The following is a 12,586-nucleotide window of genomic DNA, read 5'->3' as shown; positions in this document are numbered from 1 at the left end:
ATATCTGTCATATTTGTAAACTGTTTTACTTTCTCAATTCTTCTAAGCCTGTTGAAAAAAAGAAAACGTGGATAAAAATGTTTTCATAAAAAATTTATTATGATTATTTACATCACTTCATTGATAAGCAAATAGATGTAAACTTTTATTGTTGGCATTATTTCACATGATTTATCCAAATTTAGAGTTAATATTGTCATTTGAGTGTACAAGGAGTGAGAAAACTTTATTATATTCACAGAATATACATACACGTGCATTCAAAAATGTGTCTTTCTCTTCAAGCCAGTGGGATAGACACTGTCCCATTGGCCCGGTTTCTGCTTCTCAGGTGTACACTGGAGTCGGTGATGTCCTCCACATGCTCTTCACTTTTCTTTTCCTTCAGGCTGTTGATGAATCTCAGGGTGATTTCATCCCATTCCTCTGGCAATAACATCAACAGAAACCCAATGCAGATGATGATGGTAGCAGCCAGGCGGACAACATTGAATATCACCTCCTGCTTCAGGAGATCCACAGCTATGAATATGAATGGAAAACAATCACATCAGGCACACTCTGAGACTGCTCCCAAGTTTCCTTAAAAGCAAATGACCATAGTCTGGGCTAGCGCTAGAGAGTTCCAAAGTCTTCCTGATGCTTTTAATCTGCGTTTTCTTTTCCCCACCTCGTCATGCATGCACGCTGTTTCCTTGACGTGTTTTGCATTCTTTCTATGTCACACTTACCTGCAAGAACCAGATCAAATGTGATATGGGCCAATTCTTTTTAAAAATCAGTTTTATGGGGGAAGAGAGACAGTGGTCAGTGTGAGAGATGAAAATAATTACAATGTGCAATCTACCAGGAGATTGAGGGAGAGGGGAGAAAAAAAAAGAGCTGGTACCGAGGGCTCAAGAGAAAGCAAATGTCTAGAAGAGAATGAAGGCAACATATGTACAAACATGCCTGATTCAATCGATGTATGGATTGTGATAAGAATTATAGGACCCCCAATAAATTAAAAAATAAAATGTAAATTCTAAAAAAGTTTTATGAACATATTCATGTGCCATATAATTCTGTGGTTTAAAGATATTAAAAGAGTTGTGTAATCATCACCCAATCAATTTTAGAACATTTTCTTCACTTTTGTATTCATTGATATTAGTTCCCCCTTCCCCACCAATCTCCCTTGTCATAACCCTAAGAAACTATTACTCTAGTAACTATATATATTTGTCAGTCCTGGGTTTCATATAAAGGAAACCATACAAAAACCCCCAACAAGAATAACAAAATAAAACACAGAAAAGCTTCCATCCAAAATAAAGCAGAAAACATTAAAAAAACTAGAACAAATTATGACTGGGTCAAAAGGGGAAACAAATGATACATTTTAATCCAACTACATCTGCATTAGAGCCTGGTGTTGTAGTGGGTTACAAGTTGGGCTACGAATCGCAAGGTCAGCAGTTCAAAACCACCAGTTGCTCCTTGGGAGAAAGATGTGGCTTTCTGTTCCCATAAAGAGTTATTCTAAGAAACCCATGGAAGGCAGTTCTACCCTGTTCTCGAGGGTCACCGTGAGCCAGGATCACCTCAGTGGCAGCACGGGGTAGCAGCATTCATTCATTTTCTGATGCACTCTGTGAGGTCAAAGGCTCTTCTCATCCCGGTCAATGGTCAGAAGGAATTCAGTGTATGTTTAATTTCCATGGGGCTCTGCTACTGGATTTTGGGCTTCCACGGTCTTTCATAGCTTTATGGAAATATGGTGCTCAGAATTTAAGCTCTAATAGCTTTCCCTCCTCTGATCTTGGATTTTGTTATTTGTAATCCTTGACTGATGTGCCTGTGTGGGCTTAACTGACCCCTCACTTAGAGGAGTTAACTGTTGTTGTTTTTTCCAAATAGTTTTATTGGTACTTCATGTACATATCATAAAATTAAGTAATTCAACCATATAAAGAATTATACAATCCTTACCACAATCAATTTTAGAACATTTTCTTCTTTTCCCTGTACTCATTGTTATTCATGTAATTTTTTTTTCATTTTTGGCAGAAGTATACACAGCAAAACCTTCTCCAATTCAACAACTTCTACGTGTATATTTAAGTGCCACTGATGGTACTGTGCGTTTTGTACAACCACTATTGATCCCTCCCCAAATTGTCCCAGCATTATTCAAATGAACGCAACGCTGCCTCACTACAGCTCTTCCTCCGTCACCCATGGAAACCAAAGGTCAAGTTTGGTTCCTTATTTAAAGTAGTTTTCTTGATATACTATTCACATATCATACCCTTCCATGGTTGAATCACTCCTAGAAAGAGCTGTATCTACCGCAGCACAATCAGCTCTACTGCTCCCTCCCCACGCCCACATCCACTGGATGGGTTAACTCTTAATGACCTCTCCTGTCTTATTTCTTAATAGTTTCCCCTATCTCTGTACCCAATTCACCCTGCCCTGTTTGCAACCTACCCTCCAGCCTTTTCCCCCCAAAGGACACACTTGACAGTGCGGGGCTCTTTGCATATGCGTTTATTTTAGCATAGAGTGCTCTTCTATCTTCATTTCCCACTGGGTCCAGCTAACCTCCTCCTTGGGTTTTTTTGCAGAAAGCCTTCTTTGATGTACCTCCCCTGTGTTCTCTGATCATCGAGTACACGTTTTGTCAGAGCATTTCTCTCTCTGCATCATGATCATTCAACTCCTCCCATCGCCCTCTTAGGACTTCAGGATCCTGAGGGTAGGTAGGATAGCGTCTTAGTTGGGTCCATCACCAATATCTAAATGGTTCCTGGTGTGTACTAAGCGCTCAGGAATGGTTTGCTGGATCCACAGATGAATGGACTTCCTGGACAACTTTTCCCCTCCCCCCTTGATGGTTTTTTCTTCTGAATATCTTAGAGCCCTAGGAATCTGTCTCCCACAATTTGGTATTTATGAACCATTTCCTCTGTAGAGCTCCAAATTATTTCACCCACCATGGTCTTTTTGTCCAAAGTCAACTATAAGCTTTTTAAGGGAATGATGGATGTCAGAAGTCTTTTCTTTTGTGTTTCCTGTATTTTCTCCGGCTCTGATAACCATAGCAGGAGATCCATAAACATCTGTGACTGTTCTGAGGGCAAGAGAGAGGGCCCCTCAAGACTTGGAATGCTGGGAGTTTAGAGCTGGAAGACTGTACAGTCACCCAGACGCCACACTTTCATTATTGGCTCCATTGACAGGTTTGACAAGGAAGATTATTCTGGGAAAATAGCTTCTCCATTTGTCCCTGAAGTGAGTCAAGTTGCTTTCCCCCTGATATCTATTCTGGAGGACCATCTGCTCGGCCCCCAGATGAAGCTTCCACAGCTCCCCATGGATAGTCTGATGGGGGCCAGCACCCCGCACATTTCCTACACTTTCATTAGCGACGTTTACGTGAGCGTTCTTTGCTGGGGTGCCTTTTGTTTCCATAGGGCTTCCTCTAAAAATACCACAAAATTAGGTTGTCAGGGAGATTACATGAAACCCAAATAATACATTTGGTATTTAATTCTAAAAGCACGACCAAGTAAAACTAGTGTTTGTCGCTGCAAAATTTAAATCCGTTGCACCGCTATCCTATTGTCTACCACCTTCATGATATTTAAAAAGCATCTTCCTGAGCAAGGGGCATAATTCACAATGGCTAGCAGAAGCAACTGAACGCAGGAAACAAACATGAGCAGGGACGTGTGGTGGTGGTCCGAATCTGCAGGTGTTACATCACAGCAGTACCTGCATTTCCAGGAATGCTGAGCACCGTCCCAATGGAAATTAGGATTGGGTAGGTCAGCACCACACCGACATTCACCAGGATGTTGAAGGCTGAAAAATAAAGGCGGGATTACAGGATGCAGGGAAAGTGATATGCTCGACACCTGTACGTCTTAACTTAAATAATGAAAGTTTTTGTTAAATATGGCATCTAAAACTTGCCTGTGTTTTTGATCAATTAATCCTCTCATTGTGGATTAATTTGGCCTTAATTAATCATATTATTTCTTCCTTCTCTGCTACCCTGGCTGCCTGATCTGTTACCAAAGGGTGTTTGAGGCAAATGCAGAAGAAAAAGAATCAATTCAGTGCACTGCATATCAGTATGATACAAGTCAACTGGTATCAACCAGAGACTGGACGCTAGTAACTGGCTGAAGTGTGGTCTGTATCTCAGTGCTACTCTGATGTATTGGGTCATATTCCTGGGTAACTAAAGGGCTCTTGTATTATTATCCCAACGAAGATCTATTCAGTGATGCTGTTCTACCTCCTCTCCTGAACTGAGCATCAGATGGATCAACAAAAGTGAGTTCAACGCACTTCACTGAACTCCAGGGACCTTTTGTGCGTCCAGATTTGTACACGCCTAATCCATGACTAGTCCACAAAACAAACTGAAGGTATAGGCTGATACCTTCCAATGAATACCGTTGGATAACTTCAACTAAATAGAAAACTAGTTAAAATACTCAGCTATCCCAGTCAGATGTTTGTTTTTTTTTTAAATCCAGATTTTCCAAACAGAGGAACCATTAAGACATTTCAGTAAATTATAGTTATTCAAGGAATTAGAGCGATAAACAAGTTTTAAAAAATCCTCATTCCAGAAGAGAACTCCATGGACATGATTCACCATGTTGGCCATTTCTTTGTAGAAACAAAGATGGTATTACAATTCCACTAGGCAGTGTTTACCCACCACTCTCATCTACAATGACTGCTTTCGCTAAGTCCCCTCACTTGGCTATCTGGAGTCACTTGTGTTTATTAACTAGAGATTTTCACAAAGCTTGGGATCATGAATAATTTTCATACAATAACAATGGCAAGGAAGGCAGAATGCCTTCCTACATTGATACCTGCTCCTCTTTCATGGCAGAACAGCAATTTATGATACAGTGACCGAAACTCTTTCCTCGTCCTCTGGGAGTTAAATATGCCACATTCCAAGAAATAAGGCATTCATTGTAGCAGAGAACTGCTGAATTCTTCAGCTAGCTGAAATAAATCAAATGTGTTTGCAGATTGAAAGAAAGTATTGGTATGTGGGTGAGCCATTGTCACTTAATAAGAACCAGGTGACTTTACTCAAACAGTACCTGTTGCCCCTTAGCCCTTTAGCTGAAATACTTACACACGCTGTACAAACAATCTAAGGAAAAGAATAGAATTCAATATGTAGCATGGGTCTTGCCTAAGATTCAGAGTGATGCAGACATGACAGGTGAGTGAATAAAGCCAAAACGAATGTGGGCACGGGAACACCCAGGTGGTTTGCTAAACTTGAGAGAGGGTATGAGCAAGCTAAACTGGAGCAAAGAAGGCAGCCACAGTTCCAGAACCTGTAGGCTAGTTCAGAACATCACCTGGCCTTGGTCTTTCAGCCTAGTCAAGGCGAGAGGAACTCTGCTTTCTATGGAGAAACGTGGTGTAGAAACAACTCTAAAACAGGAAACCAAAGACTGTAAAATGCGGAGCAGCAACTGTGTCATACAGAGAAGAAAGAGCAGTCTCCTCATTTGCTTCCTGAGTCACTTGGCATGGGAAGACACTGGTACACCTGAAGGGACCCTGGAAGAACAGCTGTAGCACCACTGGATAATGCAGTTCCCATTGGCGCTCAGATCGTGCCGCCTGGTGGAGAACCACAGAGCTTGGCCAGCACGAGTGACGTCCAGAGTGAACAGACCATCTAGGAATGTGATGGACATGTGAAAAAACACCCACAATGATGGATGGTTAGTTTGCAGCGAGCTGGAGATCATGTGTGCACAGCCAGAGCCAAGATCCATAAATATCGGGTTGTTATGGTTTGGGGACCCCATCTATTCCCAGGTAGGCTGTATTCATTGCCAGGTGGTGTGGTGGTTGTCAGGTGCCATCGAGGCAGTTCTGACTCAGAGAAACCCCATCTACAACAGAATGACCCACTGCCCACTCTTGTGCCAGCCTCACTGTTTGAGGGTGCTTGAGCCCATTCCTATACCTGTGGTGTCCATCATCTCATTGAGGGCAGTCTTCCTTTTTGCTGACCTACTTTACCTGGCACGGTGTCCTTCTCCAGGGAATGGTCCCTCTCCATCACATGTCCAAAGGATGAGAGGGGAAGTCTAGCTATCTTTACTTCCAAGGAGCATTGTGGCTGTACTTCTTTCAACATAGATTAGCAGCTAGTTCTGGCAATTCATGGTATATTCACCAACACTATGATTTTTCACCAAGACTATGATTCAATTTTTCTTTAGTCTGCCTTATTTATCATCCAGCTTCACATGTAGATGGAAGCAATTGAAAATACTACAGCTTGGGTCAGGGACCCTGGTGGTCCAGTGGTTTTGTGTTGGGATGAGATCTGCAAGGTTAACAGTTTGAAAACAGCAGCTACTGCAAGGGAGAGAGACTAGGATTTCTGCTCTCACTAAGAGTTGCAGTCTCAGAAACTCACAGGGCAGTTCTATTGTGCTCTGAAGGGTCACTGTGTGTTGGCAATGACTGGATGGCAGTGAGCTTTTTTGAGTTATAGCCTGGGTTCAGGCTCACCTTACTTCACAAATAGATCTTTGCTTAAAAAAAAACAAAACCCAAACACTTTAAGAGGTTGTTTGTAGCAGATGTGCCCAAATGCACTGCCTCTTGACGGGTTCCTCTAGGGCAGTGGTTCTCAGCTTGTGGGTCATGACCCCTGTAGGGGTCGAATGACCCTTTGACAGGGGTTGCCCGATTCATAACAGTAAAAAAATTACAGCAATGAAGTGGCAACGAAAATGATTTTATGGTTGGGGGGGGGGGTCACCACCACATGAGGAACTGTATGAAAGGGTCACGGCATGAGGAAGGTTGAGAACCACTGCTCTATGGGCACGGAAGTAAAATGGAATCCAGTTGTACCTTCCCAGTAAATAAATTATGCACTTTTAATTGAGCTATTATATCCTGTGGAAACATTGCCATTGATTTCTATGTAAGTAAGCAGACGTAGCAAGAGGTGATAATCATACATTTTTGGTTTATGCAAATAGAACTCAAGGGGCCAAGAACGCCAGCTGACCCTTCTCTCGGGGGTTCCCTGTCTTGGCCAAACCCTCCCTGTAACAGGGCCTGGGATGAGGTGGGGAAAATCAGTGCTTCTTTGAGAATGAAGATCAGGACTCTCCCCCTGCCGGCACTGCAGCGTCTTCCATGACGTCGTCTACAGAAGGAAATTCAGCTGCGAGCTGGCAGAGAGCCCCAGGTAGAACATGCAGCGCGAATCGAGGGGGTGGGCCTTGGGTGGTATGGGAAAAGAGGAGCAGATTGACATCATTTGACTCCGAGTAACCAGAGACCGAGTCCCCTGGCTAGTGTGTTTAGACTGCTTGCTGAGTGATTTTTCAGGCTCCTCTCACTGCCAGGCATGGCGTGACCCAGCTCAGCAAGGGGCAGCCCCTGGTGGCTCAGGCCAAACAGCCTCAAAGCTATCGGGCAGTGGGAAAGAAGACATTTTTAAAAGTTCCAGAATTTTCTATTGCTGTCGCCTCCTTAGCCCACTCCAGCCGAGCCCAGTTCAGGCCACCGTTTTCTTTTTGCCTAGGAGAGCCTTCTTTCTCTGTGCATTCTTCAGAAAGCCAGAGTGAGCTTAAAAAAACATACAAATGTGATATGTTAGACAGGGTTCTCTAGAGACTTGTATAATAAACTATCGCATGTGAGCACGTCACTTCCGAGCTTCAGGGTTATAAAGTTTTTACACCTAAAACCTCAGTGTGGACTTCCAGACCCTTCCTGACAACCTCACACCAAAAACGACCTAACTGGGAACAGGTGAGTGCCCAGTCACAATCATAACTCAATCTGTATGGACTCTAGGCTCCGGCTGGGCACACGTGATCGCCAGCTGGCTGCAGAATAGCCATCCACCATTATGGATTTCTTCATACGTCTAACACACCTTCCTCCAGAAGCCTGCTCAAGCTGGAGGTCACTCATGCTGGCCAAGCACTGTGATTCTCCAACAAGCAGCATGACTGCTGAGCTCCAAGGGTGTCGCCCCTGTCAAGCAGGCACTACAGCCGCTCTTCCAGGTCAAGTGCACTGCAACCCTCTCCATGCCAAAGATGCTCTGTAACGAAAGAGGAGGCAGCCTCTCTCTCGTCCATGTTACCAGTTACTGTTCTCCAGGGTAGTGCAGTCGTCAGTGTTCCTGTTCTTACCCTTTTATTTCTAAACCTTACTTCCGCACAAGGATCCGATCTCGTCTCAGTATGGCTGGGCTGGGAGACAAACACCGAGCTTTGAACTGACCAATGCCTTCTGTAACTATGGCTGCCTATTGGCCGGCGTTTTCCTCCCTCGCACGCTTTCTCAAGTTCGTCCATCTACCTGGGTGTTCCCAAGCCCGCAGTCCTATTGCCTTCATCCACTGCCCTGGCCTGTTCGAATCCCACAGGGCTGCATCACGAGGGCACTCTGGAATGTCTCCTCGCCTCTCTTTCCTGCACTTGGTGCTTTGGCCATTTAGAATGACTTTTCACAATTAAAAAAATAAAGATTTGATTATGGCCAGGGAGCATTTTGAAAATGGGGGAAACACACGGTCAAGAAGCCCTTGGCAAAGTACTCGAAGGAGTTACAAAAATTCTTGAGGTTAATTAATATTTTTTTTAAAAGCCTGTAAGGGGGTCCAGCTGGGGCATTGCTGATTGGTTAGAATGGACAAAGTTGTACCTGCCGGACTGCTGGTTGGTTATCTTTATAACAGTTAACTTCCTTTGCCAAGATGGCTCCAGACGATAGGCTTTGGCTAACTGTAAGTGTCCCGAGATAATTTTATAATAAGGCATAGGGAGCTATAAAGGAGGGGCTACTTAGGGCCTTTCATGAGATGTGGCTGACCACCAAACTCATGTCTTTTGCTACGCTAGAACATCTAGACACCTGTAATTTGTGTCTGAGGTCAGTAAAGCTGGAATAATTTCTAAGAAATGATCGAGTGAGCAAATAATGGTGTTATATTTATGCACTCTTTTAAAATACAAAAGCAAAAAATAAAATATTCAAAAAATAGTATGATTTCAAGTGACAATGCTCAATATTCTCATGCTCAAGGAGAGAAAAAGAGTTTTGACATCAGAAAGGTATAAGTGTGCCTCATTCAATCTGAGGACTGAGGTGTGTCTGACAAAAGCCATGGTATTTTCCATCATTTCATAGGCAATGAATAAAGAAAACAAAAGGAAAATGGATGACTTCAAATCATAGTTTTGGTAACGAATACTGGCTACACCATGGGCTTCCAGGAGAAATAACAAAAACAGTCTTGGAAGAAGTACAGACAGAAGGGTGGCCAGCCTTCATCTCATGGACCTTGGACTTGTTATCAGGGGGGTCCAGTCCGTGAAGAAGGACATCATGTTGGCAGAGTAGAAGTCAGTGAACAGTAGAAGCCCCCAGTGAGATAGAGCGATAGTGGCTGCAAGGCTGGATTCAAGCATGACCTCTGTGAGAATGAAGCAGGGCAGGGCTGTGGTTTGGGTGTTTTCTATTGTACCCAGGGTCACTATGACTTGGAACCAAATTAAAAAATGGCATTTAATGTTAGTTTAGTCTAACCAGTAATACATATTTATGACTATAGTTTAGCAATAACTGGTTCTCTTTAATGTCTACATGAGCAAGGGAAGCAAAAGCACATGTTTTCTGTCCAACTGCTCACATCTAGGTCAAAGGTATAGCGGAATATTTAACAAATGACATGCTACACTGTCGGGCAGGAAGTGCATTTAAAAGTAAAAAAATAGGTCTCTTAAGATAAAATCGGAGTCTGGCTGAGATCTTAGAAACGGGGTATGTAGTTTTAGAATGCTCTTTCTTCCTCCCCACTTTTCAGAGGCATTCTTCAGGAATTTGAGGATCGCATCTAAGCGTGTGCTATGAGCAGATTCACTGGTGTGCCTTGTTAGGTTAGCATCTCCTCTGCAGGGTGGGCAGCTGGGAGTCAGTGACTGATGGCCTTCTCGAAGGCCCTCTCCTTCTCCAAGGTCTTGGTTGTGTGACATTGTGGACAGCTGCTTGCTATTGACAAGCCTGCCTCAAATGCTGTTTCAGCCATTTTCAGGAGCTGCTCTGTTCAGCGAGCTTTTGTGTTGAGAATACTTTCAGCGATGGACTCGGCAACGACACATTTCAAGGAACAGGCTGACAGACGAAGGTTCTAACTAAGGTGTTGGGTTAAAGCCCTTTGGGTAGGCGGTCCCTTTCACGTAGCTAATGTGCTGCTGAGTAGGAGTCACAGTTTGGGTGTAGACTCAGTTACATTTCTAGCAGTTATCTAACCAGCAATCTGTTAAATTGGTCATGGTGGCTATTGTTTTAGTGATTTTGAGAAAGACACTATTATTTTTTAATATTTTAAAGCGCGCGTTCAAATGGTCTAAAGTGACTTTAGGTACCTTTCATTAAGGGTAAACGCTATTAACAAATCCTAGTTGATAAGGCTATTTTGAATGGTGGGGAGTTCAGAGAAAATGGTCTACTAAGGAATATGATCATTGAAGTCACTCGAATTAGTTTGAATTATTGAACGCACCGTCCACCCTCTCATCTTGCTCCGATCAGGTGCACACATGTGGAAGACGGTGACATCATACAGGACCCTGTGATGAGTGGCTGAGTCTGTGTGGAGATCCGTGGAGAACAGAGTAGCCTATGTTCCCAGCTGCACATCTTAACCAATGTGAGGCTCACCAGAGGCACAGCGGGGATGCAGTTGAGCCATAGACTGCAAAGAATTGTCTAAACATCCAATAACACGAACCACTTTATGTAAGTGTTTGAAACTACGGATGGAGGTACCCAAGGGAATAAACCTAGGCTGATTATACAGCTATCCACAGAAAAGTGGAGTGACAGGGAAATGAAAAACCGATGCTGGTGCCACTTACCCAGCCACAGCCCCGCCATTCCACAGAGACAGCCCCACGGCAGGGCTGCGAAGGAGGACCAGTGCTCCACTTTGGTGAAATACAGGACGACCGGGGTGAAGGAGATGAAGATTAAATTGAAGAACCCCAAGGTCGAGACAAAGTGAGCTGCTTCCCCAAAGTTGGCACTTCCGAGAAACATCTTAAACAAAACCTGAAATGCAAAATAAACTCTCTCAGCCACCGGCTGTTTAGTGAAGGAGCCCTGGGGACATAGTGAGTGGCCCACTTGACTTTGACTCCATTAGCCCCCCTGAGAGGGGAACTGAGGTTTCTGCCCCCACCCGGAAAAATGTATAGCCGCGGCGCCTGAAAGGTGGCAGTTCTACTCTGTTTCCTAGGGTCACGGTGAGTCAGAAGATGCTAGTAAATCTCAGTATTTTCAGTGCTTATCCATTACCTTCCTTGGTGGGTCAGAAAGTGAGATCTACTGATTTACAAAGTAAACTAACCAGTCAAGAGTTGATCCTCTGTTGCTTCTGATCCTGTCATCTATGGGGCATTAACCTGCCCTATAACTCTTATCGGAACGAGGAAATGCCATGAAATTAATTCCTTATGGTGTTGAAAATGACTGGGACATTGTACACTTTGTTCAGTCCCACCTTCGGGCATGCCTATAGGGTGATTGAGCAGTAGGTGTGCAGACAGGCATGAAAAATCTTTTTGGGCTTCAAATATCATCAGTTCCACCTTTACAGATTGGAATTAATCCCACCCCAGTTTTGACTGATACTAAAAATTAAATTGGACAAAGAGAGTCTGCCATTATGCTATTGAGATGAATCATAAGATTGTTCTGGATTTATGTGTACTTTTCTTTCTGAACTTAAGATTTTTGGGGGAGGGGGGCAATATTGTACTTATTTACTGGATTTTTAAAAATCTCCCTCTGGATTATAAACCTGTGTGAGGAAGAAGATGGCAAGGAGAGGTAATGGCTGAGCTGAGCTTATGGAACAGGCTCAGAGAGAGACTCAGGTCCATGGTCCATCTTCTTAACTCTGCTTCCTACACAAACCCCATAGCACGCCAGGCAGAGTGGCTCAGAGCTTTCCCTCCTGGAATTACGGCACAGATACGATTTTGTGCATTTTAGCAATGTAAAACTTCCAGAGGGAAGGCGTTCTGTAACATAATCAGGAAAAATTCTCCTGACCATGTAGAAAACCCAGATCTTTTCATTTCAACTGAACTTTTGTTTTTTTCTCTCTCTCTCTCTCGCCTGAGAGACTTAATCATGAGAATTCAAGCAGGGACTGGTCTCTGGTCAGATCAGACATCTCAGTGGAAGTCTCAGCTGGGGGCCAGTTGGACAGTAACGGCGGTCAGGTGAGTACTTGTCAAGTTTGTCACACGGAGTCAATGGGCCAGGAACTGTCAGTATGGAAACCGACCTCCTGTCCTCTGGGCCGCAGTATGAATAATAAGAAAGAGTGTCCAGGAGGGAGGCAAAGGACATTTTCAGAGAGTATTTTCTCACTGAAACACCAAGTCCTTTAGATCTATCGAGTGAGCTGGCTCTGAAAAGCAGAGCTTTGAGGAATAACCTTTTAGATCTGCTCTCTTAGGCTTCACGTCTGAAGACAGAGGCAATAACTCTGACT

General features: G+C 43.7%; 1 protein-coding gene across 1 annotated transcript in view; it reads right to left on the bottom strand.

Annotated features, from left to right (window-relative positions):
* Positions 1-280: 280 nt before the first annotated feature.
* The window catches only part of SLC35F4 (solute carrier family 35 member F4), a 275,316-nt gene continuing 263,010 nt past the window's right edge, over positions 281-12,586 (bottom strand). Inside the window, exons 6-8 of the mRNA XM_075531797.1 lie at positions 10,941-11,133; positions 3,760-3,849; positions 281-522 (exon numbers count right to left, since the gene is read on the bottom strand). Coding sequence (XP_075387912.1) covers positions 281-522; positions 3,760-3,849; positions 10,941-11,133 — 525 coding nt within the window. The remainder of the gene's footprint in view (positions 523-3,759; positions 3,850-10,940; positions 11,134-12,586) is intronic.

Source organism: Tenrec ecaudatus, chromosome 14, assembly GCF_050624435.1.
Source record: "Tenrec ecaudatus isolate mTenEca1 chromosome 14, mTenEca1.hap1, whole genome shotgun sequence".
Classification (NCBI taxonomy): domain Eukaryota; kingdom Metazoa; phylum Chordata; class Mammalia; order Afrosoricida; family Tenrecidae; genus Tenrec; species Tenrec ecaudatus.
The sequence above is the reverse complement of the archived record's forward strand: the minus strand, read 5'-3'. Positions and strand labels throughout refer to the sequence as shown.